Source organism: Marmota flaviventris, chromosome 1, assembly GCF_047511675.1.
Source record: "Marmota flaviventris isolate mMarFla1 chromosome 1, mMarFla1.hap1, whole genome shotgun sequence".
Lineage (NCBI taxonomy): Eukaryota > Metazoa > Chordata > Mammalia > Rodentia > Sciuridae > Marmota > Marmota flaviventris.
In genome coordinates, this window is record NC_092498.1 from 135,468,515 (window position 1) to 135,495,395 (window position 26,881).

The 26,881-nt window shown below is 41.5% G+C and overlaps 1 protein-coding gene across 1 annotated transcript; it reads right to left on the minus strand.

The window, feature by feature from the left end:
* Positions 1-5,668: 5,668 nt before the first annotated feature.
* Gtf2h3 (general transcription factor IIH subunit 3) lies at positions 5,669-26,837 on the minus strand. The gene is made up of 14 exons (XM_027921406.2): positions 26,750-26,837; positions 23,122-23,201; positions 22,094-22,200; positions 20,406-20,572; positions 17,401-17,463; positions 16,179-16,208; positions 15,952-15,980; positions 12,633-12,707; positions 11,306-11,359; positions 9,100-9,168; positions 8,579-8,714; positions 8,422-8,458; positions 8,250-8,340; positions 5,669-7,362 (listed from the first exon to the last, which is right to left on the minus strand). The coding sequence occupies exons 1-13, from the start codon at positions 26,760-26,762 to the stop codon at positions 8,271-8,273; spliced, it is 930 nt and encodes a 309-aa protein (XP_027777207.1). The 5' UTR covers positions 26,763-26,837; the 3' UTR covers positions 5,669-7,362; positions 8,250-8,270.
* Between the last annotated feature and the right edge of the window lie 44 nt (positions 26,838-26,881).

The window sequence follows — 26,881 nt, forward strand, 5'->3', positions numbered from 1 at the left end:
AGGCGGCGAGAGTTAGTTGTGGGCAATTACATGGAGTTTCCCCCGCGCTTATATACTTTACAAGTTGTTCACACCTAACTTATCTAACATAAGCATACTGCCTGACTACTTTATTATCCTATGACCACAACTTAGAAGGTTACATCATCCACACTCAAAAAGGTTATATCATCCACTTATCTAACATAGACACACTCTCTGGTCATCTTGTGACCAGCACTAAAAAGTCACTGAGTTACTGCAAAGTCCAAACAAGTCCAAACAAGTCCAAACAAGTTTCTCTTCTGATCCATGTTGTTTATTCATCCTTGATGTTTACTCCTGTCAGGGGGGGGGGGGACCGGGGAATTGAACTCCGGGACACTCGACCACTGAGCCACATCCCGAGCCCTATTTTGTATTTTATTTAGAGACAGGATCTCACTGAGTTGCTTAGTGATTTTGGTTGATTTTGCTGAGGCTGGTTTTGAACCTACAATCCTCCTGCCTCAGCCTCCCCAGCCGCTGGGATTACAGGCATGTGTCACCAGGCCTGCTTTTTTAATCTTAAATATTTTGGAGTTTCCAGGCCTCTGTTTTGAATTTATCATTTTATTCCACTATGGTCTAACAATACCTTCTATAACTTTTTTTTTCTCAAATTGAGTTTTATTTTTATAGTCTTAAAACCAAGACATTGTCATAGAGCTTCTGTTGTGTAAACGTGTTAAAATTCTCTTTTGTGGCACAGATTGTTGACTCTTTTGGAGACTGCTCTGGGTGAATGTATTAAGAATGTTTTTCTTTGCTCCTTCTTCTTGGATGAAGCAGTCTATAATCTCAAATATACTTAGTTGATAGATGCTGCTGTTCAATTCAATCATGTCCTTACCAATTATCTGCCTCCCGAATCTGCACATTTCCAGTAGAGGGGTCTTGAAGTCTCCACCTTGAACCAGAGATTCATCTACTTCTCCTCTGCAGTTGTGAGAGTTTTCCTTATGCATTTTGACTCTTATTCTGTGTACATGCGTTTTATTATTTTGCCAAGCTTTATCCCTGATATTAGGGGGATCATGGAAACCTCTAACTTTTTATCCACACAAATGGAACCATGGGGCACCTGGGACCTGATGGCTATGACTGGCATTGGGAGTAAGGAGTGCTGTAGGACTCCATCCTGCCATCTGTGAATGTGCTGCTAGCACCAGGCAGTTTGTGTCAGAACTGAATTGCGCTGTAGGACATTGCATTGGTGACAGAGACACACAGGGGTGCTGGAGAAAGGACTGTACACTTGGTGTCAATACAAATGCCTTCCCATTTGTTTGCTGGTTGGTTTCCAGTTAGAATGAAGTTGGTCGTGTCCATGTCCAGTTGAAAACTTGGGAGTTTCCCTTCGCCCTGCAGTTAATGCAACTCCATTGCAAGAGTGAGCCTACAGGCCCTGCCTTCTAAACAAAGAGGGGAGGTTTGCACCTTAATAAACTCAATTTTATGGGGATTTGGGGGAAGTGGACCTAAAAGGGGATAAGGCTGCAGTACTGTAATTGCAGAGAATTGTTATCATTGTTCTCCCTGTTTTGTATTGGTACTGAGTATGGAACCTCAGGGCACTTGAAGCCACATCCCCAGCCCTGTGGTTTTTGAAACAGGGTCTCTTGCTATGTTCTTGAAGCTGCCTTTGAACTTGCAATCCTCCTGAGTCACTGGCCACCACTCCTGGACTTTCTCCCAGTTCTTGGAAGTTTTTTTCCCACCACACAATTCTCAGCACTCCCGAAGGAAATCCAATAAAAAAACACATGTAAATAAGGTGTGGCCCAGGAGTGGAGCAAGTACAGAAGCGTTGTAGCATTGGCATGAAAATTTCCCCTGTATCTTGGTTCCTCTCTGGGAAACTGCAAAGTGTTTACATCTCTTGGCGTTTACATCTCTCAGTATCTTGGAAGAAAGCCCAGGGGAAAATTACTAAGAAGAAAGCTGTCAAAGACAAACATTTGCTTTTTTTCATCATCTGTCTTTGGGAAAGGAGTCTACAAATTAAGTAGGCATGGCCACACCCTAAAGTCCGGGTGGTAAAGCATCCACCTGAAAGAAGACATTCCTTTAAGCAACCGTGCTCTGTCCTGTCCTCCTCTCCATGTGATATGTTCACTATAAAGAATACAGAGGGCTGGGGCTGGGGCTCAGTGGTAGAGCACTTGCCTAGCACGTGTGAGGTGCTGGGTTCGATCCTCAGCACCACATAAAAATAAATAGATAAAATAAAGGTGCTGTGTCCAACTACAAATGAAAAAAAAAAAAAGAATACACCGAAAACCAGCTGTGGTGGCACATGCCTGTATCCCGGCTGCTTGGGAGGCTGAGGCAGGAGGATCTGTTGCAGGGCCTGACTCTGGACCTGCATGGAAGAATGCTTACCCTGCTCACTGTGCAGCAGGGAAGCCCTAACATAGAACACAGGAAGTTTTGGAACAGAGTGCTGTCAGAACACCATGCGCCATTTCCTTGCTCCTTTGACAGGAAGTTATTCCCCTGTTGGCACAAGGTCAGCCTACGTGGCAGTTTCTAGACTCTTGGTGTCTGGACTCCTGTAACATGATATGTTGTGTATCACCTCTGGCCTATCATGACTGTTATATGATAATTGACACATACCCACTATAAAAGCTATTTTTGCTGTGCAATAAAGCAGACCCTATTCTCTGAAACCATCTCCAAAGGGGTTTTTCTGCACCTTCAAGCTCCCCACAATCGATGCTGGAAGGGCAGGCCCCTCAGTAAGGATCACTTGAGCCCAGGAGTTGAAGTTCAGCATAGACAACGTAGTGAGACCCTGTCTCAAAAAAAGGAGGGTAGGGGAGAAGGAAGAAAAGAATATATACAAAAATAAAAAGGCTGATGGCTTTAGGTTTATGAACCAGTCACTTAGCTTCTCAAGGCTGTCAATGTTTGACTCATGGGAAACTGACCCTAGCCTAGCAGGTTGCTCTTGGACCTGGTAAGTGTTCATATCAGAGCAGGGGCTTTGCTCAGGCATCCTGACTAAGGCTGTATGGGAGGTGCTCGAGCAACTTGGCTCCAAAGGAGACCCACCCAGGGACACTAAAAGCAAACCCAAAGTACTGACCCATGCCCCAGTGTGGATGAACCCTGAGAGCATACAAGTGAAAGCCAGATTCGAAAAGCCACGCAGTGCAGGACTCCATCCATATGGGAGTGTCCAGAACAGGAAATCCACAGAGACAGGAAGTACATTAGTGGCTGCCAGGAACTAGAATCAGGATTTCTTCTTGGGGTGATAGAAATGTTCTGGAATAAGAGAGTGGCAATGGTTGAACAAATCTGTGAATATATTAAAAATCACTGAATTGTACATTTTTTTTAATGCTTTATTTTTTAAAAAAATCCCAGGGTCTCACTAAGTTGCTTAGGGCCTTGCTAAGTTGCTGGGGCTGAGCCCAAACTTGTGATCCTCCTGCCTCAGCCTCCTGAGTATCTGGGATTACAGGTGTGTCACTGCATCCGGCTGAATTAAACATCTTTAAATAGTTTGTTATAGGAATATATTTCAACTAAACCTTAGCAAGAGGAACCCACTAGGCTGCTAGTGCAGCTCCTCATCTGAACACAGGATGACACCACCTTTTCTGGTTGAGATTGACAAGAGATGTGTTGGAAAGTGCTTTTAGCTCAAGGCCACACATGAAATAAGGATTCCATAAATTTTGGCAATTATTCATTGCAATTATTCATGATGAAAGTGGATTTTCTATTTTTCCTTCTACTTTGTGAATGTCGTGATTTTTTTCAGAAAGTATTTAATCATTTTCTATTGTAATTAGAAAAAAAAAGTAATAAAAGTATGCCTCACATCCTGATTTTAGTCACACTGGGCTATTTAGACAGTACTGAAATGAACCATGAAATTCTAGGGTAGTAGTCAAACACACAAAGGAACCAATGCTGAATAGAAGTTGAAAGATTTTTTTGTGTGTGTGGTGCTGGGGATTGAACCCAGGGCCTTGTGCATGGGAGGCAAAGCTCTCTACCAAGTGAGCTATATCCCCAGCCCAAGATGAAAGTTTTTGAAAAGACTTGTGAAATGGGAGGGAGCTGGAATTCTGCAGCAGACCAGGCTACAGTCTGAGCGGGAGTGAAAGGGCGGGATAGGGCGGGAGGGAAGGGGGACACCTGGACAGCAACCCCGTGTGTTCCTAAGGAGTGTCTGGTGAGGCTGCTCACCTCCTTTTAGAGGCCAAGATGGCCTTGGCCCTCCTGCAACCTGTCCCCCTTGGAGGCCACCCAGGGGAGCCTGGCTTCCCACACAGTGAGGGGCTCCTGGGATCCAGGCCAGTTCTACTCCCAGAAGAGGATCTCCATGGAGGCTGCCACACATTATGGCACTTCAGTTGATAAAACACTGTGCTTCCTTTAACCCATGTGACTGTCCTGTATGGTCAGCAAGGCAGGTATCATCTAAGTGGGTTTGTGGAGGTTTCTAGAGACACTGGGTCTTCTTCTATCATTCACCATCCATGGGGAAAAAATTCTCCACAACCCCTCTTTTAATGCAGGTGCTGCCACCTCATCTAACAGCTGCTGAGGAGCAGCGTCTCCTGGCAGTGTTCCCGCAACCCAAAGATGCAAGCTCCGGGCTAACTCTTCAGTCCTGTTTTGCCACAGAAACAGTCTTAACAAGACTCGCTGACAGATGGCATTAAAGGAAACACACACTCAAAGGAACTTCAAGACAGAAATACCCATAATGTGTATGCATGTCTGTGGTTCCCAGATTCACCAAATATTAATGAATGTTATTTTCTAACCCTATCAACTCTGGGTAGGCAGAAGAATGATGAAAGTGGATTTTCTATTTTTCCTTCTACTTTGTGAATGTCGTGATTTTTTTCAGAAAGTATTTAATCATTTTCTATTGTAATTAGAAAAAAAAGTAATAAAAGTATGCCTCACGTCCTGATTTTAGTCACACTGGGCTATTTAGACAGTACTGAAATGAACCATGAAATTCTAGGGTAGTAGTCAAAGGAAGTTATAAGAGGAAAAGCAACTGGTATTTCTGAGTGCAATGGCATTATTAAAAATTGGTACCAGAGAATCATCTTAAAATTCTCATTTCTCTTAATATAAAATGTAGGCCCCAAATTTCAATTCAGTTTTCCATGCACTGCCTGATTTTTACACCATATTTGTTACACCAAAGTGTTTTGGTGCTAAAAACATTCCCTGCACTCTCTCAGAATTACTAGCACTCTAGTAAAACCCTTTGGATAATTTGAAGTAAATAAACTAAATTAAAATAAAAAAAGCCAGGCACGGTGGTGCATTTCTGCAATCCCAGGCTCTTGGGAGGCTGAGGCAGGAAGATCTCAAGTTTGAGGCCAGCTTGGGGAAACTTAGTGAGGCCCTCAGGAACTCAGTGAGGCCCTGTCTCAAAATAAAAAAAAATAATAATAATAAAAAGGGCTGGGATGTGGCTCAGCAGTTAAGCACCCCTGGGTTCAATCCTCAATACCACAAATCATCATCATCATCATCATCATGTAATAATATATAATAGTTATAATATAATGATGTAACAATAACAATTGTTGTTATTATTTTTTAAAGCAACAGACTATAGATAAAGCCTAAAAGGATGCCTTCAAAACAGCGGGTTGAAGAGTCACATTCATTCTACCGTTTACTCTGCAAAACAGTAACTGCATGGCATTTAAATATTATAGTACCATAAACTGACCCACTTTTCTGTTATCAAAACATACATGAGACTTCCAACCAGCCTTCTTAAGCCAAAGAAAATATCAAGCAAGTGAAATTTTGCTGACCTTGCTCCCAATGTAAAATACAAACATCAAATCTCTCTTCTAATACTTTCTTAGGAGTTGTACATTAAACCCTTCACACCAACTTTTTATTGTATGGTACTTGTAACAATATATTCATGTATAATTTTGGCAAGATTTGAAATTATATTTTTTCAGTTGAATAAACATTTGTCTGACATTTAATGAAATCCATTTATAAAGTACATGTTTGAGGAAATGTTGAAGGAACATGAGATAAATATGATTAAGAGGAAATAATTCAACCAAGTATGAACATTTAAGTTATTTTGTACAAATTTACACAAAATGTATCATGAACACACAAAAACCAGAACTAAGCAAGTATATAAAACAGTTCAAAAACAAAAAAATAGTGAGAAAACCTTGCTAGTTTGTTTGAAACTTTGTCTTTTATAATTTTTTCCCCCTTAGTACCAGGGATTGAACTCAGGGGTACTGGACCACTGAGCCGCATCCCCAGCCTTATTTTGTATTTTATTTAGCGACAGGGTCTCACTGAGTTGGTTAGGGCCACTAAGTTGCTGAAGCTGGCTTTGAACTCGTGATTCTTCTATGATAGCCTCCCAAGCTGCTGGATTATAGGTGTGCACTACTGTGCCCAGCTGAAACTATTCATCTTTTAGCTCTAAATGCTTTACCTCCTATACTTAAAATAGTGAGTCCCATAATAATTTTTTTTGAGGTTGCAGATGGACAGCATGTCTTTATTTATTTTTATTATTATTATTAATTTATTTTTTTGTAATTGTAGGGGGATAGAATGCCTTTGTTTATTATTTTTAAGTGGTGCTAAGGATGGAACACAGTGTTTCATACATGCTAGGCAAGTGTTCTACCACTGAGCTACAGCCCTTGCCCTGAAATAGTAATGTTTTTAAAAAACAAACCACTTCTCAAATGCAAGGATTAATAAATACTTGCAAAGCGATCCTCTAAATCATTGTGTATTTGTTAATGAATACAAATCCAGAACACAATCTGAAATTATCTAAGCAAATTATTTAAATAAGACTCAATTTCTGAGATAGTCAAAGAGAAAATTTAAATCTTATTTATATACAAAGTTTTGTACACAAGTGGGTTTTTGTTGATATGCTTTGAAAAAACGAATCCTATCGCCATTCCTTACACTTGCCTACGCTGTGCTGGACACGAAGGGACCCTGAATGATTTCAAGGAAAATCACTGAATAGAAATAGTTAAAGCAATATTTCAAGGAAAACCATTACATAGAAAAATAAAGTCATTGCTAAAATTACAAATCATGTTTGTTTTGAACTTATGGAAGTTTTCATTATTTAGTTCACAGCCTCTAGAGAACAGCTCTACAATATTAACCTTTCTTCTCATTAACAATGACGGATTTTTATCTGCAGACAAGTAACAGAATCCATTTTCCCTGACAAATCCCCCTCAGATCATAGACATCTGCTTCCACAAGTAAGTTCTTCACATGTCGGCTCATGAAGAAAAATTTTCCACATCTAGTACACCTGCTTTCCTCGTTCACCTGAAATCAGATTCTGTAGTTACTCAGTGACAAACTTATTATTGGATAACTCTGTCCAAACGTACTGATAACAGATGAAAGAATAAACATAGGGCTGGGGCTGGGACTTAGCAGTAGAGTGCTCGCCTAGCACGTGAAAGGCCCTGGGTTCGATCCTCAGCACCACATAAAATTAATTTTATTAAATAAAGGTATCCATCTATACTAAAAAATATAAATATTAAAAAAAAGAATAAATGTGATAATATCTGAAGCCAAATCTCAATTGACAATAAGGATTTGTTTACATTTGACCACCATGGGAGGCAACTATGAAAGATGCTTTATCTTAATTGATGACTCCATAAATAGCTACTTTTTCCAAAGCTGTGTTAAATTTCACATGGCATGCATTTCAAAGTGAGAATCTGTAAGTTTAAAAGCCTGACTTTGATAAGTGAACATCCCATAAAAAGAAAGTCAGAGATCTCTGCTTTCTTCCCCCTTTCTAGACAAAACACAGAAGACCTGAGGCTGTACTACACAGGATGACCACTCACACGCCAGTCCCAGAAGCACAAGCTGAGGATGACATGTAGGGAATATTTCTTGTAAAAAACTCACTATATAAATACCTACCCTATTCATATCTGTATTTATCTCAGAGCATCACGGCAAAAATTCTGCCACACAATTTCTACTAATAGCCTTAAAAGTTGCAAATTTTTCTGCCTGTACTGGGGATTGAACACAGGGACTCTACCACTGAAATACCTTCCTAGCCCTTTGATTATTTTTCATTTTGAGTCAGGATCTCATTAAGTTGACCAGGCTGTCCTCAAATTTGCAATCCTCCTGCCTTGGCCACCACAGTCCCTGGGATTACAGGGGCATGCCACCCACCGCACCTGGTAGAAAATGTTTTCTTATCATGTGGACACTTTCAATTTCTTTTTCTTGGCCTTCAGTACAGGAGGAAGAGAAATCTTAAAGGCTGTCCTGAAATGACAGAGAGAGAAGACTTTAAATGCTCTCAAAGCTCTAAACTTGAGCCACACACACAACCTCAAAGATACTTACTCACACGTGGTACAGATAGGGCTGAAATTGCAGAATACTGTAAATAAAAAAAATAAAAACAGAATGGTTTAAAAACTACATAGTTGGGATCTTTTCTACCCTTCCAACATATAAAAAAAGAAAGAAAGAAAGAAAGAAACGAGGCCCATGAACTTACTTGACAAACACACTGAGCAGACATAGCCGATTTCAATGAGATTCCGATGACAGAAGCAGGCAGCCCTGTAGTCAACATGAACTGGGGGTGGGAGGATTAACTGAGATCTCTGATCTTGATCAGGAAGAAAAACCCACTGTTTAAAAAAGAAAGAAAGAAAGAAAGATAAAAGAAACCTTTACTTAGAATACTTGGAAAAAATAACCAGGAGTCAGAATACATAACAGGTACCAGCCAGCCAACATTAAAGAGGATGCTAAGACAAGCCTTTCCTTAAAAGTCTACTGAGAAATGCATTTTTATTCACTCAGCCCACAATGAACAGCTCCAGCCACAGGCACTGTTTTATAAATGGCCACATGAGACACTGCACAGACGTTACAGGGTCTAAGGACCACCAGACACCAGCCTTCCAAGCTCGGAAACCCGAAGCCACCTGCTTACTCCTCCCCTTTAGTCACTGTCCCTGCTCCCAACCATCTAGGTGACCCACGTGGCAGGCGCTGCTGCAATCTCCTTACCAGTAGATACTGCACGAGGGACGGCATCTGAGGCACTTTCAGGTACAGTCCTCCTGTGATGTCACAAGCCTGCAAGACACACAAAGGGCTATGCCAATCTAGCACCTCTGGGCCTTTCCAGGGGGACGGAATTCCCACCAGTGACTCTCCAGGCCTACAAAAGGTCCAGCTGGTGCATGAAGTTCATTGACTCATCTAACAACTGTTTTCAAGCACTACCACATGCCACGTCCCTGGCTCAGGGACTATGGCAGTAAACAAGACAAACAGTGTCATCCTCAGGAACTGGTGCCTTAGTGCTTTCAAAAGATCAGGAATAGGGCTGGGGCTAGGACTAAGCAGTGGAGCGCTTGCCTAGCATGCATGAGGCACTGGGTTCAATCCTCTGCACCACATAAAAATAAAATAAAGGTACTGTGTCCACCTACCAAAAAAAAAAAAATATATATATATAATTTTAAAAAAAAGATTAGGAGTAAATGAGACCAGGCAGGATGGCATGCCTGTAACCCCAGCAACTCAGGAGGATGAGGCAGGAAGATCACAAGCTCAAGGCCAGCCTCAGCAACTTATTGAGATTTTGTCTCAAAATAAAAATTTTAAAAGGGGGATCAGTTGGGGCTGTAGCTCAGGGGTAGAGTGCCCCTGAATCAAACCCCAGTACCCAGCCCCCCAAAAGAGAACGAATTGAGTTAGTAAATACAAGAATAACTTTACAGCTTTATGATCGTTTCTATGAAGAAAAATGAAATAGGGTAGTTACAGAAGGCTTCCTGGGAGGTGACAGAGGCAGGGATCGAGTACAGGCAGAGAGCAGGCCACTCGAGCACCGAGGAACAGGGACCGTGTGGTGCAGTGAGTCTGGCGCTGCTGGGTTTTCGGGCAACAGCCAGGAGGCTGGGGGGTGGGGCTCAGGTCTGCAGGCTCTCAGCAGGCAGGACCTGGACCCTGGAAGAGGACCGAGGTAGAATCCTGTGTGATTTGACACCAGGGGAGGGTTGTTAGGAAGCAAGTTACATCATCTTATTTACATTTTGAAAGCTCCATTCTTTTTTTTCCTGGGTACTGGGTACAGGAGCTGAACGCAGGGGCACTCGACCACTGGACCACATCCCCAGCCCTGTTTTGTATTTAATTAGAGACAGGGTCTCACTGAGTTGCTTAGTGCCTTGCTAAGTTGCTGAGGCTGGCTTTGAACTTGTGATCCTCCTGCCTCGGCCTCCTGAGCTGCTGGGATTACAGGTGTGGGCCACCGTGCCCAGTGAAAGCTCCACTCTTACTGCCATGGTGAGAACCAACTTTGGCAGGAGAGGGTAAGCCTCAAAGCTATTGTAGTCACCTACTGAAGGGAGAGACTCGGGATGTATTTAAAAAGAATCTAAAGGATTTGCCAGGAGATATAAAAGGAGAGGCAGAGGAGACAAGCAAGAGCTGGCTGGGGCTTGACCGCTCAGTGACATTGCCTCTTGCTGAGATGGGCTGCCACTGGGGCAAGAAAAGGCTGTGTAAAAAAAGCTCTCCCATGGGGACCTAAGTTTAAGTGACATCCGGATGTCCAAGAGGATATTCTATGAACACGAATGAATATGTAAGCCTGGAGCCCAGAGGAGCAGCTAGGCCTGGAGCAGGGACACAAAGGCAACAGATGGGGCCATAGCTCGTTTTCAGTCATGGCAGAAGCAAGATCTTGGAGCCCACACCATGTAGACTGAAATGTGCAACTAAAAAATGCAATCAATCTTTCTGGTATTTAAATATTGAAATAAAATCATGTGTGCAAGATTAAGTGGCTTAAATAACAAATGAAGGTATGCCAAGTACCCTCATCTGATCATTACATTATATACCTATATAAAAATGTTACATTGTATGAACTCCATAAATATGCACATATACTATGTATCAAGTAAAAATAAAAACACGCCTGTAATTCCAGAGGCTTGGGAGGCTGAGATAGGAGGACAGCAAGTTCCAAGCCAGCCTCAACAGTAACTTAGCGAGAACCTGTCCCAAAACAAAAAATGAAAAGGGCTAATGATGTGGCTCAGTGGTTAAGCATCCCTGGGTTCAATCCCCAGTACAAAATAAGTTTGAAAGTCATTCTTTTAGTAGCATTTAATTTAACATAGCCACAGTATTATCATTTTAACACTACTCAAAGTTACTCTTTGTAACTATCAACATCAAGAATTGTTTTAAAACATACCTGTTGGAGAAGTCCTGAATCGGAGTCTAAAACGCAGGCATCGATCAGAATATTCTGAAAGGGACATTTTGAAAATATTACAGAAACAATACCAATAATGACTGTCTTATACGTATCACTTTTTCTTTTTTTTGGTACTGGGGATCAAACCCAGGGGCACTTTACCACTGAGCTACATCTCCAGCCTCTTTTTAATTTTTTTATGTTGAAACAGGATCTCGATAAGTTGCTCAGGCTGGTCTTGAACTTGTGATCCTCAGCCTCCCAAGTTGCTGGGATTATAGGTATGTACCACTGCAACTGGCCTATCTTTATTTTTTTATTTTTTATTTTTTTTAAATGTTTATTTTTTAGTTGTAGACAGACACAATATCTTTGTTTTATTTATTTATATGTGGTGCTGAGGATTGAACCCAGGGCCTCACACGTGCTAGGCGAGTGCTCTACCGCTGAGCCACAACCCCAGCCCCTGGCCTATCTTTAAAAAAAAAAAAAAAAAAAAAAAAAAAAAAATATATATATATATATATATATATATATATATTGCTTTAGTTGTAGTTGGACACAATACCTTTATTTTATTTTTATGTAATGCTGAGGATCAAACCCAGTGCCCCGCATGTGCTAGGCAAGCGCTCTACTGCTGAGCCACAACCCCAGCCCTGGCCTATCTTTTTTAAACCTGTCAAAGAAAAATATATTAGTTATATTCATCTGAACATCTTTACTGTTTTTAAACTCAAAATATTGAATCTTTAAATGCCTCACTAAAGAGAGAAAAACATAGGCAAGGTTTATGCAGAAAACTGCCAAATCCCAGTCGGCACAGCACTCAGGACTGTAAGACAGCTACTTGGGAGGCTGAGGCAGGAGGATCGGAAGTCCCAGGCCAGCCTGGGCAACATAGCAAAACCCTGTCTCAAAATTTAAAAATGTTTAAAAAGGGCTAGGGACGTAGCTTAGTGGTAGAGTACCTGTGCTGAATCTCTATGACCGCAAAATAAAAAGTAAAAACAAAAAAAAAAAAAGGAAAGGAAAGAAACTGTCAAACTAGGGATTGTTGGCTGGGGGCCAAGGATGGACTAAAGGTTCCCTGAAAACGATGACACTGCATGAAAAACCACAGGAGGGCACAGTATTCTGGGGACCCAACTCATTCTCAGGGGTTCTAGGACATAAAACAGACGTGACTGGTTTCCAGCAAAGATCCTGGATTCCTGATCCATTAATAAGACTCTTCACACAGAACACCCCAAGAAGGTCATTCAAATGACAGAGTCCTTCAATGTGAAACAAATGTCCTCGAAGAGGAAGGCTCTCAACTCACCTGTTTCTGTGCTGCGAAGATGACATTCATGAAGTTCATGTACTGCAGTGCGCTGTCTTCTGCAGCCTTAATAACCTAAAAACCAAGGCCCCGTTAATATCTCTCAGAGTGTCCCTGGACTCCCACTTAAAAGTCACAACCAATACTGTTTTCCCGATTTGTTTTCCTATTTCCATTTTTAAATACTAAAGTAAAAGATGGCAGCAGAACTTGCCCCTAACCCTTCCCCGAGACGACCCTTGTGACAGTTTGAGCATGCTCCCAGAGAGCACCCCTGCAGACCAACACAGTGCACAGAGGGGCTCCACTGGTCTCCTACACCTGATTGTCATGCCATGATACATGGAGGGAAGAGATCTTCTTACATCAATGAAATAAAACAGCTGTGTGTCACTTAATGACGGGGATAAGTTCCTAGGAATGAGTCACTGGGTAATTCTGCTGTTTGAACATTGTAGAGTGAACTTTTCACATATCTAGATGGTACCCATCTACCATATGGCGACAGGGTCTATACCTCGTATATGCAGTCCACACTGACAAAACACCACCATGCAGAGCATGAGTATATACGGTACTTCTTGCTGACTTCTCAGATTTCTAGTATTTAACCAATTATCTGCAGAGGACATTTAAGCAGTTTCCAATTCTCTCTTATGATGTTCAAATGACACCCTCACGTACCCTTTGCTCCCTGATTGCCTCCAGAAGACTGCTAGTGTATGCACTGATTTTTTTCCCCTTCAGTACTGGGGACTGAACCCAGCGTCTCACACATGCCAGGTGGACACTCTACCACTGGGCTACATCCCAGCCTTTTTGTTTTGATTTTGGTACCAGGGATTGAACCCAGATTGAGCCACATTTCCAGACTTTTTTTTTATTTAGAGACTGGGTCTCACTAAGTTGCTTGGGGCCTCATTAAGTTGCTGAGGCTGGCTTTGAACTTGCGATTCTCTTCACTCAGCCTCCTGAATCACTGGGATTACAGGTGTATGTCATCATGCCCAGCCTTTTCCTTTTAATATACTTTTTTTTAGTTGTAATAGACGTTTATTTATTTACACACAGTGCTGAGAATAGAACCCAGTGCCTCACACATGACAGATACGCGTGCTACCGCTGAGCTCCAGCCCCAGCCCCAGCCCCAGCAGCCTTTTGCTTTTTGAAACAGGGTCTCCCTTCATTGTTGGCTCATGGCTGGCCTTGAACTTTCGATCCTCCTGCCTCAGCCTCCCAAGTGCTAGGATTACAGGTGTGCACCATATCCAGGCACACACTTAATCTTGATATAGATCATAAACCAAAAATCTTATCAATGTATCCTTTCATCAGAAGAGCATGAAAACAACCAATCTAGCAAAAAAACAGCTGCACACATCTGTAATCCTAGCTACTCAGGAGGCTGGGGCATGAGGCTCGTAAATTTGAGGCTAAGGATGAACTCAGTGGATAAGCCCCCGGTTCAATCCCCAGTATTACAGAGAGAGAGAGAGAGAGAGAGAGAGAACACAACCAATCCGTAACACTGCCAGCAACCCCAGGAACTGCCATGGTTTTTCTCATTTGTGCTAAGCAACAATGAAAATTCCATTACCTGCAATGATTCTGCTTACCAGTCAAGCTGAACATTTTCTTTTTCCTTTTTTGTACTGGGAATTGAACCCAAGGTCACTTAGCTACTGAATCACATCCCTACCTCTTTTTTTTTTTGGGACAGAGTCTCAGTAAGTCCTTAGGCCCTCGCTAATTTGCTGAGGTTGGTCCTGAATTTGTGATCCTCTTACCTCAGCCTCGGAGTCACTGGGATTACCACAGGCATGTACCCTGCACCCAGCTCAGGCTGAACATTTTCAAATGCTAGAACTGGCCACTTGCATTCTTCTTTTGCAGGCTCTTTTTTTTTTTTTTAAATATTTATTTTTTAGTTGTAGTTGGACACAATAACTTTATTTTATTTATTTATTTTTATGTGGTGCTGAGGATCAAACCCAGGGCCTCACACGAGCCAGGCAAGCACTCTACCACTGAGCCACAACCCCAGCCCTCATTTTTTTTTCTACCTGTTTTTCTAGAGTGAAAGTTTAAAAGTTTGACTTTTAAAGATTAGCTTTTAATAAGAGTTCTTTTTTTTTGTTGTTTTAGAAATACAACATCAATTCTCTATAATGTAAATATACTGAAAAATACTTTTTTGTTTGTCTTTGTTTTGAGGGTTTTATTTACTTATTTCTTTTTATGAGGAGTAAACCCTCCCTAAGTTCCATGCTTAATAAAGTACTTGCCTCTCAAGATTATCAAAGGATATTTTCTCTTAGCATTTTTGTGACTCAAAATTTAATACTACAAGGTCTGATTTTTGGTAGGACAGATTTAGGTATCAGTAGTGAGACAGGAATCTTCTTTGTTTTGCCCCAAACATCCAATGGGCAGGCCCAGCACTTTTTATTGAATAATCAATTTTTTCTAGTTTAAGTGTCCTTTGTCCCAAGCCATCCTTTGGTAGGAATGTGATTCATTTCTGGACTCCAGGCTTTCCCAAATTATTTGCTGCTACTGTGCCAATGCCACACTGTCACTGTGGCCTCACAATGTACTTTTAATGACTTACAGGGCACGCCCTATTTATTTATTTATTTTTTAATATTTATTTATTTTTTAGTTGTCAGTGGACCTTTATTTGTTTATTTATATGTGGTGCTGACGATGCAACCCAGAGTCTCACCCATGCCAGGCAAGTGCTCTACCACTGAGACACAACCCCAGCCTTCCACATCCTATTTATTATTCCCTTTTAGAAAGAACCTATTTCCTTTCACTTATTCTTCACTTATTACATAGCTGAATTTTTAAAAAAATCTCCCCAGCCTGCTAGGAAAAAAAAAAAAAATTCATTGATTTTCTAACAGATTGCATTGAATATTCAGTGTGATTTTAGAAAACCTCACATCTAACAATTAAATATGGCTCTCCATTTATTTAATTTTTTTAAAAACGTTCTTAGTTATACTCCATTTAATTTTTTTATTTCAGAATTTTAGTGTTTTTTTTATTGTCAATTTACATAATGCCTGTTTAAATTAATTCTGCTTTTTTCTTTTATTTTAAATGGGTCTTATTCCTACTATTTTCCAATTTAGGTAGTCATATATAAACATATTATTAACTTTTTTTTTTTAATATTTATTTTTTAGTTTTTTGGCGGACACAACATCTTTGTTTGTATGTGGTGCTGAGGATCGAACCAGAGCCGCACGCATGCCAGTGGAGCGCTTGAGCCACATCTCAAGCCCCATATTATTAACTTTTTAAATCTTACCAATATCCTTGATTTCATCTCCTGATTATCTATAAAGAGATAAAAACATTACAATTTAATTGAATAACAATGTAGCTTATCAAACATGTATGGTTATGACTGCTGTTAAATGAATAACAATACAACTTATTAAGCATATGAAACATACGGTTTTCCAACTAAGTTGGAAAACTTATAGACAGTGGTAAAATAAACAGTATTACAGTTCCATAAAAAAGTGCTCTTACCTTTAACTTCTTTGTTTATTCTGTGAATGTCTTATTTTCTTAATATTAAGGAAAACAAAAATTTTATTTCATAAATACTTATAATAAACAAAAAAATAACCTTAAATTTTAGTTAAATAAACTCAGCGACCAGCTAGATGAAAAAAAAGAAATGGTGATAAGACACACAAGAGTGATCAGGCTTTTTGATTACTACCTTTGTAATCAACTGGGCTCTGTATGTTCTTTGTTTCAAATGATTAAAACTACTAACATCTGCCGGCGGTGGCACACACCTATAATCCCAGTGGCTCAAAAGGCTGAGGCAGGAGTTTTGCAAGTTCAAAGCCAGCCTCAGCAACTTAGTAACATCCTGTCTCAAAATAAAATATTTTAAAAAGGCTGGGAATGTGGACTCAGTGTTTAGGTGCCCCTGGTTCAATCCCTGCTACCAAAAAAAAAAAAAAAAAAAAAAAAAAAATTACATCTGATTGTCCTAATTTAATAAAAAAAAATTGGGGGTTTTAGTTGGACACAAGCGTTCTGCCAGAGTCACAGCCCAGCCTGACTGTTCTATTATTATCCAATGCATCCTAGATCTGAATACTGCAACAACATACAAATCAATAAACCAATCAAATGAGATAGATTTTAAAACCATACAAAGATGATCAGGCAACCTGGGTCAAAGTCTAGAACACAGGAATCATCTGGTACTGTCCTAAAAAATAAAAGCAAAAGGACTGGGGCACAGCTCAGGGGCACGGCACTTTCCTAGCATAAATGAGGTTCTGAGTTCAATCCCTAGTACTGCAAAATAATAACAATACAATTGCATAATACAGACAGTGCTGTGCCTTCCGCTAAGTGCACTAGCCTGTGGGAAGGGGCAGCTCACTAAGCTGACAGGTCAGTAAACAGCTTCTAAAGTTAAACACTGTTTCCAACTCAAGACCGAAAATTTTTTAAAATGCCACCTTATCAAAATTAGAAACAAGAAAGCATCTGAAGAAGCGTTTGTTGCAGGCATAAGGACATTCGGGAGGAACTGGAGTTCATTCTTCCCTCATTTTAAAGTTTTATAGGTGATCTCAAAGCCAAGATAAACTATATACCTTAAATTATCATACTGACCACTTCAGAACCCTCAGGCTTTAGAGACACCCAAGGTCTAAGAAATGCCGGGAGGTTAAACACACTCATCACAGAAGACTGTTTCCAAGCAAGTCAAACACCAGGATACAGCAGAGGGCTTTGGCCAAGGATCCCGCCAGCAGAGTTTCCGTATGTTGACCCTTGATGTCACCTACAAATAATAAAAAGCATTAAAGAGGTAATATTTAAGTACTTTCTTCAACTAAAGCCATTTTCAAACTGAAATGTTCGTGAGTAAAAGAAAATGATGATATTTTCAGGTTGGGTTTAAAAATAGCAACTTGTTCCCAGTTATACTTAAAAAAAAACAACTTTGAAACCTTTTCTCAACTTAAAATATCCAGGTGCTTGGTTCAGGCTGAAATAAGGGTGGGGCTCCAGTCTGGGATGGTAAGAAAGTTCTAGAGATGGGCGGTGTGAAGACTGCTCAGCCGCGGGACACTTAACATAATGAGCTATACACTTAAAAACTGTTAAAATGGTACATTTTTTGCTATGTAAATTTTAAATTAAAAATTCTAAAAATCAGTAAATAGTAAATTTCATCTAGATTTTACTGTAATGAAAAGCTTTCAAAAAATGTTTAATTATGGGGCTGTGGCTGGGGCTCTAGTGATTGAGCGCTCGCCTAGCTGTGCGGGGCCCTGGGTTCGACCCTCAGTACCACATATAAACAAAGTTATCGTGTGCAACTACAACTAAAAAAATAAATAAACATCTTTTTAAAAAATTTAATTATAAAGGCTGGGGTGTGGCTCAATGGAAGAGTACTTGTCTAGCAAATATGCCCTGGGTTTGATCCCCAGCACTGAAGGAGAAAAAAAAAAAAAAGGTGAATTTTTGATCCTGTTGTTATCTTGAAAGGTTCAAGATTAACCATCTAAGCCAGCACAATGGCACATACCTGTAATCCCAGCTGCTCATGAGACTGAGACAGGAGGATCATGAGTTCAAAGCCAGACTCAGCAACTTGGTGAGACCTGTCTCTAAATTAAATAAAATTTAAAAGGGCTTGGGATGTGGCTCAGTGGTTAAGTGTTCTTGGGTTCAATCCCTGGTACCAAAAAGCAAATAAATAAATAACCATCTACATTGCACGAAATGTCACATATGGGGATAGGGATGTGGATCAGTGGTGAGCACTTGCCTAGCATACATGAGGTCCTGGGTTCCAGCTTCAGTATCATAAATAAAATTAAAATTTTAAAATGTCATGTATAACTATAGACAGCCTGGACAGGGACTGGGCTGAGGCTCCCTGCCACCTTTTCCCACTTCTTCCACTATCCACTGAGGCTAGTCAGTAGAGAGCAGAGAACCCCTTTCCTCTCCTTATGAGAAACAGAAGCAGTCTACTATTTGTTTGATGCTATGGGTAAAAACAGAGAGTTTTCTGTTTGTTTTGTGGTAATAGGAATGAACCCAAGAGTGATTTATATCTCCAAACCCTTCTATTTTTTATTTTGAGACAGAGTCTCACTAAGGTGCTGTGGCTGGCCTTAAAACTTTGATCCTCTAGCCTTAGCCTCCCAAATCCCTGGGATTACAGGTGTGTGCCACCACGTATGGCCAGAAAAGGTCACTCTTTTAAGAAATCAAAATCCAAATCCTGCAACTCAAGAGGGTGAGGAGTCCAGAATTACACTGTGTAAAGGGGACTGTAGCTGGTCCAGGAGATGCTGGAGATCAAACCCAGAGCCTCAAGCATGCTAGGCAAGCACTCTTCTCTCTAGCTATGCCTCCAGGCCCAGGACCCAGGAAAGGTGGTAAAGATTAAACAAAAAAGTTGACCCTATCCTGGAGGCCAGTGATTCTCAAAGCAAGATTCTGGAACCCGCTATAGGAACACTGCCTGGGAACTCAGAAATTCAAATTCTTGGGTTCTCCCCCTGTACTCTGCTTTAATAAGCCTTCAACTGATTTTTTTTTTTTTTTTTTTTTTTGCGGGGAGACTACTGGGTATTGAACTCAGGGGCATTTAACCACTTAGCCACATCTCCAGCCCTTTTTATTTTTTATTTTAAGATAGGGTCTCACCAAGTTGCTTAGGGCCTCCCTAAATTACTGAGGCTATCTTTGATCCCATGAACTTCCTGGCTCAGCATCCCAAGCCATCGGGATTACATGCGTGCACCACTGAGCCCAGCTCCTCTAAATGATTCTTAATATCTTTATTGAGGTATGTTTTATAGACCACAAAACTCAGTCCTACTCAATTATTCCTAGAAAGTTTACAGCTGTGCAGCCATCGCCACAATCCAATCTCCACACAGCTTCCGTCACCTGAGATCCCAGAGCCATCGGTGGTCACCCCTTGTCCTTCCAGCCCTGGGCAGAAACTTCTGTGTCTGAAGCCCCCTTTTCTGTCCATGTGGCTCTGACACACACTAAGGTCTGACAAAGTCACAACTGCAGACAACAGGCAACCTGTAAAGGCCTGTGAGGCTGCTGAGATGGGTGTGAGGAGAAGGGAGGGGTCAACAATGAAACTTTGCATCTGGAGACACAGGTGAATTGGGGGACCAACAGGAGGCGGCAACGGTGGTGTCCTTGAGGGCAAGGATAATGGAATCTGGGCAATGTGAAGGAGATCGGGGGGGGCACTGAAATGGAGACCAAGAAGTTTGAAAGAAAGTCTAGGCTTGAGACAAAGACTGGCACACATTTGTGTATAAATGACAATAAAAGGCAAAGGTGGATGAGAACGGTCAGAGAAAAAAAGGAAAGGAATAAAACCACGTGCAAAACACATGCACACACACAAGCAGATATGTGCGGGAACAAGATGAAGGAAAAGCTAGAAACAGAGACTAGGAAAGAATGGTCCATAAAAGAGGAAAACCAGATCAACAGAACATCCCCTGAAACAGGCTGCTCAGAGTTGCGAGAAGCAGCAGCAGCTGGTCAGTGGTGTCGAGGCTATAAAGCCAAATACTGTGCAGACTGGGTGAGAGATTCCCAGAAAGAAAAGAAAGAGGGAGAGTGTGCAAGCAGACTGCACAGGAGCCTCAAATCTTTGCTGTGAAGGCCTGAAGAACCTCCCAAATCAAGTCCATTACCAAAATAATAGCCATGAAAATAAAAAGCTGTTACTTTTGGTGATCAGATCCTTAATTTCTTCAACGATAACTTCATTTGCTGCTGTTAAGAGCTCATATTTTCCATCTTTACTGCCCGAAGGATTCAATTCAGAAGGAAAGTTGCTAGAGTCTCCAAAGAAGTCTCCAAGTCGGCCATTCTTCCCAGGATACAGAAACCGACTGAAATAGCGGTGAAAAGAACTCTAGTTATGGCAAGACTCACTGCCCTCCTTTTACTCATGATTAGAATGAAATTCAGAAAAGACAAAATCATATCAATTCTGGACTCACAAGATTCTATTTACTGTAGTAATTTCATTTTTTTAAAAATACATAAAACAGGCACATTGGTAAATATTTCACTTGTCACCACGGAATACTTTAATGGTTCCACTGCTTCTGGAAAAATGTGAGGAGATAAAGGCTGAGCGCGTACTCAGTAGCAGAGCACTTACCCAGCATGCTGAGGCCGTGGGATAGGCCCCAGCACCACAACAGAAAAATGACATGAGGGTACTGGGCCACAGACCCAGATGACAATTAGAAGATGTCACATCAAATTCTAACTCACTGCTAAGTTATTATTTGAGCTCTACACTATCTACCCCAGTAATAAAGATTTAGTAATAAAGATTTGGGTTCCTGAAAAAGATTCTCCGGTGCTTATAACTCTTAGAATAATCATGCAGAGGATACATATGATTTCATTTTTGAAAACTAAAAATGCTGCCAGTTATACCATTTACTAGTATCTTAACAAAAACAACATCATATTTCTTATCCAATCCTGAGAAAAATACACAGCAAGGATGGGAACCGAAGTCTGTACTTGGTGCCCTGGACTCTTGTTCCACCAAAGGAAGTATAACTCTTAACAATTAAGGTAATTAGAAAAGTATCCAAGGACCTCTACAAAATATGTTGGTAAATAAGAGTCACTTCCATCGTGATGTGACAGTTAAGATAGAGAAGAGCTGGAGCTTATAACGGGGACCTGATCATACAGTCAGTACATAATGTGCCAAGTAAACATGGTCAGCAGCACTCATGAAAAATACATAGAAAAATCTACACATATCTACACTCACATGCACCATCTGGTAGTGAGTCTAACAACCCGTTTTTTCTGTTTTTGTACAGGGATTAAACCCAAGGGTACTTAACCACTGAGCCATATCCCGGGTCTTTTTTTAATTTTGAGACGGGGTCTCAATAACTGGCTTAGGGCCTCACTACGTTGCTGAGGTTGGTCTCAAATATGCGATTCTTCTGCCTCAGTTTCTGGATTTTCCGGGATTACAAGTATGTGTCACAGCACCCGGCCAGAGCCAAGGTCGCTGCTGCTCATGGTCACACCAGGAGAGGCAGGCAGAGCTGCCCTGGCTGAAAGGAGCATGACCACACATGCAGTGGAATCTGCCCTTTGGGGAGGAGCGATAAGGAAGGAGCTGGGAGTTGCCAGCCTGGTTGTTCGTTATTCTTCTTAGACAATATAGTTGATTTGTGTAAATGAAATGTGTCACTGTGCAAGTCAACTTTTTATCAGTGTTCTTACATACTGAAATGCACATGTACTACTGTTCACCACAACCAGAAAATTTTATTTTATAATGTAGACTAGAAACAGCACATCCCAACTGGCACAAAAACCTCAAAAATGTCAAGCAGTGAACACAAAGTGGTCCTAAGAGTCATGCATACCTTTCTTGAATGTGACTTGCTATCACAGCAAGCTTGTTGGAACGATTCATGAATAAATGGGAGTTTCCCAGCACCATCACGGCGTCCATGCATCTGGATAAAGTGAACTGTGGAACAAACAGGAGACATGGGGACAACAGGCTCACTCTCCAATAACTCAGATTACAGAATGACTTTAAAGATATATAAACCCATTCATAGGATAAAACTGCACAACAATACACAAACACACCAACACCCATAACGAGTGCACAAGAACCAGCCTTCTAAGTAAGGTCTGAGAGTGCCCTGGTTTTGATACTGTGCCACAGTTGTGTAATATGTCACCACTGGGGGAATCAGGAATGGGCCATGGGATCACTCTCCACCATGTTTAAAGTTTCCCATCAGCCTATGATAACTTTTTTTTTTTTTTGGTGGTGCTAGACATTGAACCCAGGACCTTGTGCATGAGAGGCAAGCACTCTGCCAACTGTGCTTTCTCTCCAGCCCAGACTATGATAATTTTTTAAAAGACTACTTACTATATAAGTCAATTTATTAAATGTTCAGAAAAGGCAATATAGACACAGAAGGCAAATCTGACAAAAAACTTGTATCTAGAATTTATAAAGAGATCTCAAAACACAAACCACCTGCATTGCAGCTTGGGATGGAGGCAAAAATTGACTGTAAACAGGCCTGAGAGAACTTCAGGTGACAAAACAAATGTTCTAAAATGGGATTGTGGTGCTCGTTACACAACTTCACTAACTTACTAAAAAGTCACAGAAGTGTATGTTATAATTTATGTAAATTATACCTCAATAAAGCCAGTTTTTTTTTAAGTTGCAGTTGGACACAATACCTTTATTTTATTTATTTATTTTCATGTGGTTCTGAGGATCAAACCCAGGGCCTCACACATACTAGGCAAGCCTTCTACCTCTTGAGCCACAACCCCAGCCCCAAGCCAGGTTTTTTTAAAGTGATATAAACATATACAAGTTAAAACAGAAACATCCAAAGACCTCTTCCAGCCATCTTACCTGAGATTCCTTTAATGCTTGCTTCCCCCACCAAATTGGGTTGGCATCAACTATGATAACCAGAAGATTCAATTCATCTTCTGAAAACATTAACAAGAAATGAAATTTAAAAACATTTGCTGCATAAAAATGAATCAAAGCTGACATTCCCAATGTGTACAATAAATCCACTACATGGCTCTAAATGTTTCTTGTTTTTAAGAAATTTTTTTTGTAGTTATAGATGGACAGCATACCTTTATTTTATTTATTTATGTGGTACTGAGGATTGAACCCAGTGCCTCACACATGCTAGTCAAGTGCTCTGCCACTGAGCTACAACCCCAGCTCCATTTTATCCTCTTATAATCATAAGATTAACAGAAAGCCACTTGTTTTAAAGGTTTAAGCTCAGACGGCCCTTGCCTGCTCCCTACTCTGCTGCATGCTCTAGAATACCATGAGCCATATTTCATCAAACCTAAGGCAATATGGATTATGAAATATGCACACACACACACCCCTTTTGGGCTGGGGATCAAACCCAGGGCACTTTACCCCTGAGCTACATCCCCAGTCCTTTTAACTTTTTGAGACAGGATCTAAGTTGCTTAGGACTTCACTTAAATTGCTGAGGCTGGCCTTGAACTTGCCATCCTTCTTCCTTAGCTTCCCAAATTGCTGGGATTACATCATGCCCCAGCATGCCTGGCAAAATGTGCCCTTATTTAAGGTACCGCTAAGAAAAAAAAAAAAAATGCTGCCATCTTCATTGTAGAACACCATCTGGCTTTCAGCAAAGGCAGGAATTTCTGTCTGTTCACAACTTATCCTCAGCTCCTAGCACACAACAAGTGATCAGTAACTATCTACTCAATGAACCCAAAGTTATTCACACTTTAAATGCCTGGTTAGGGACAGAAAATCTTGAATAACCAGTAGTACAATCACCAGTGAGAGAACCACAGGCACAGAGGTGAAGGGGAAGCCCAGAGTCAACTTGGCTCAGCGATCATCCAGTCACCTCACAACAAGCCAACTGAACATGGAACCAATTTTTAAAAAGTAAAAACCAAAAGGGGAAGATCAATTTACTATGAAAAGGAATCATGCCGCTTTCCAATTGTGAAAGACAAGACACAACTAAACAGGCTACCGTAACGTAGTACTCACTCAATATTTACAGTAAGCACCAGTACTGGCTGTTGGGGTCTTGGGTCCATGTCCACAGAGCTAGACTTTTAACTGAGGTGGCAGACAGGTGAACACCTGAGTGCACTGGAATGAGAAGCCCAGGGTGCTCCTGTGATATGCAGAGCAGTGATGCCCTTCCTACCTCTGCACCCTCCTTCCTGTGATTCCCTCTCCTATATCAGGATAATCCTCTCCCATTTTTGTTTCTGCATATCCAAAATCCTAGTTTCTTTTCAAAGTCTCAAACCAGCCAGGCGCAGTGGCACATGCCTGTAATCCCAGCAGCTCGGAGGCTGAGACAGGAAGATCACAGTTCAAAGTCAGCCTCAGCAAAAAGCAAGGCACTACACAACTCAGTGAGACTCTGTCTCTAAATAAAATACAAAAAACAGGACGGGGGATGTGGCTCAGTGGTCAAGTGCCCCTGAATTCAATTCCTGGTACCCCCCCTCCAAAAAAAGTCCCAAACCAGTGTAACCTCTTTCTTCCAGAGGTGATGGCCCTCCCATCTTGGGGGCTGGGAGGTTCCAGCCTGCTCCACACTAGGCACTGGCATCTATGATCCCACAACCCCATTCCATCCTGACTGCAACCCAGCAAGGGACATAGTACTGCTGTCTTTCATCAGTTATAATATGTACCCCCTCCTTTTAAAAACCTAGATAGTACCCTACAATTAAGATTGGCAGCATTTTTTTTCCCTAAGTGATACTGCACATTTTGTAATGCATATTATCTTAGTTTTGATAAATATGGTATATAGTATCCCTATTTTGCAAATGAATGTAACTTGTTCTAAGTCACACGGACTCTTAGCAAGTGGAAAAACCAATTTGTTGACTCTAAAGACTAACACTTCAGGGCTGGGGATGTGGCTCAAGCGGTAGCGCGCTCGCCTGGCGTGTGTGCGGCCCGGGTTTGATCCTCAGCACCACATACAAAGATGTTGTGTCCGCCGAAAACTAAAAAATAAATATTAAAAAAAAAAAAAAAGACTGACACTTCAGGGGCTGGGGCTCAGCGGTAGAGCGCTCGCCTGGCACGTGTAAGGCACTGGGTTCGATCCTCAGCACCACATTAAAAAAAATAAATAAAATAAAGGTATTGTGTCCAACTACAACTAAAAAATAAATATTCTTTAAAAAAACATTATTTTTAAAAAAAAAGACTGACACTTCATGGCCCACTGTCTTACCTCTGCCTACCACCAACACCACTAACTAACTCTCTTCTAGTGACATTTGACACCAACTGTGTTTCTGATTTCTCTTCCCAATACTGCCTGCTGGACTAGACACCTTAAGGAATAATGATTTTTTCTTTTGCTATCCCAGGTTGAGATAATCCCTGTAAATCACATAATGAAGCACCAAGCCCTGAAGCTAACTGTGCCTGCTGCAGGCCCCTCCATACTCCACAGCCTGTAAGCCTTTGTCTTAATTCGCCCTCAGGCCCCAACATAAAATCCTCAGGCTTTTCAGTCCTTGCTACTGCCTAAAATTTTGAGAAAGAGGAAAAAAAAATGTGGTCTGTCAGAAGTATGGCTCTACACACTGCAATGTCCTGTAAATTTCCTTCTGTTTCTCTACCTTACTTGCAAACCAGAAATGCCAGGCCTGTGTCCTTCACAGGGTTGTGAGGCCAGTGAAAACGGATAAAGGGAGTATGATCCATTGTCCTCACCTCTCAGTGGACCTCCCAAAGTCTAGTGTTGCCCCTCACAGTTCACCTTCCACACAGCAGCCAAGTGATCTTTTAAAATTGGAAATCAAAAGTCTTTGCTTAAAACCCTGAAACGGCTTCGTAAAATAAAGCCCACAAGACCCTTCATGATTTGCATGACCAAAATCCAGCTCATTCTCAAGCTCATTCATTTCACTTCTATTTCTTCAAGACATTAAGGCCCTATAATTGGTAGTTTAATGTATAGATGAAAGTCTCTCCACCTTCCTCTACCAAACTCCCTGTTTCCCTCTTCTCAGTGTAAACTGGTAATTCGACCAACCACAGGGCCTTTGCATTTGAAATATACTTCCCGCAGAGTTTCACAGTCATTCGAGTTCCACTATGTCGCTTTTTTCTGGACTCCCAATGAAGTAGCTCCTCCTTGATCATAGTCCCCACAACGTCCTTTTATATTTCCTCTTACATTGTCTCACAACTCTTGTTACCCTTTGGGATTTTATTTACTTGCCGAATACCCCTCTTGCTCACAGTGACCTCCTCAAGCATCCCCGTCCGCCACGTTCTCTACCGTATTGCCCAGCGCAGAAAATACTGCCTGGCGCACAAGCGATCCAAAAGTAGCTCCTGAATGAATGGAGGGACGCACGGGCTCCTCCACTAAAACCCAAAGGGATTCCATCCGGCCCAAAGACGCACTCTGCTTGGCAGGTCCGGGCCAGGCCCACTCCGCCCAGCCCCGGGGTCGGGTCCCTCCCTGCGCGGCCCTCACCGTCAGACCCCATTGCGACCCCGTCCCTCTGCGCAGAGAACTAGCGGTCGAGCGTGCGCTCTGGAGCCAGCGCACCCCAACTTCCGGCGCCGCGAGTGACGCAGGCGTGGCTGGGCCCGGGCACGAGCGGCA

What these genes read in the sequence shown, in the direction of transcription:
- Gtf2h3 (XM_027921406.2), bottom strand. An exon ending in CCCTCGTGCAGTATCTACTG is followed by an intron (nt 8,715 to 9,099) that starts GTAAGGAGATTG and finishes TTTTTTAAACAG; the next exon opens with TGGGTTTTTCTTCCTGATCA. An exon ending in CTGCTCAGTGTGTTTGTCAA is followed by an intron (nt 8,459 to 8,578) that starts GTAAGTTCATGG and finishes TTTTATTTACAG; the next exon opens with TATTCTGCAATTTCAGCCCT.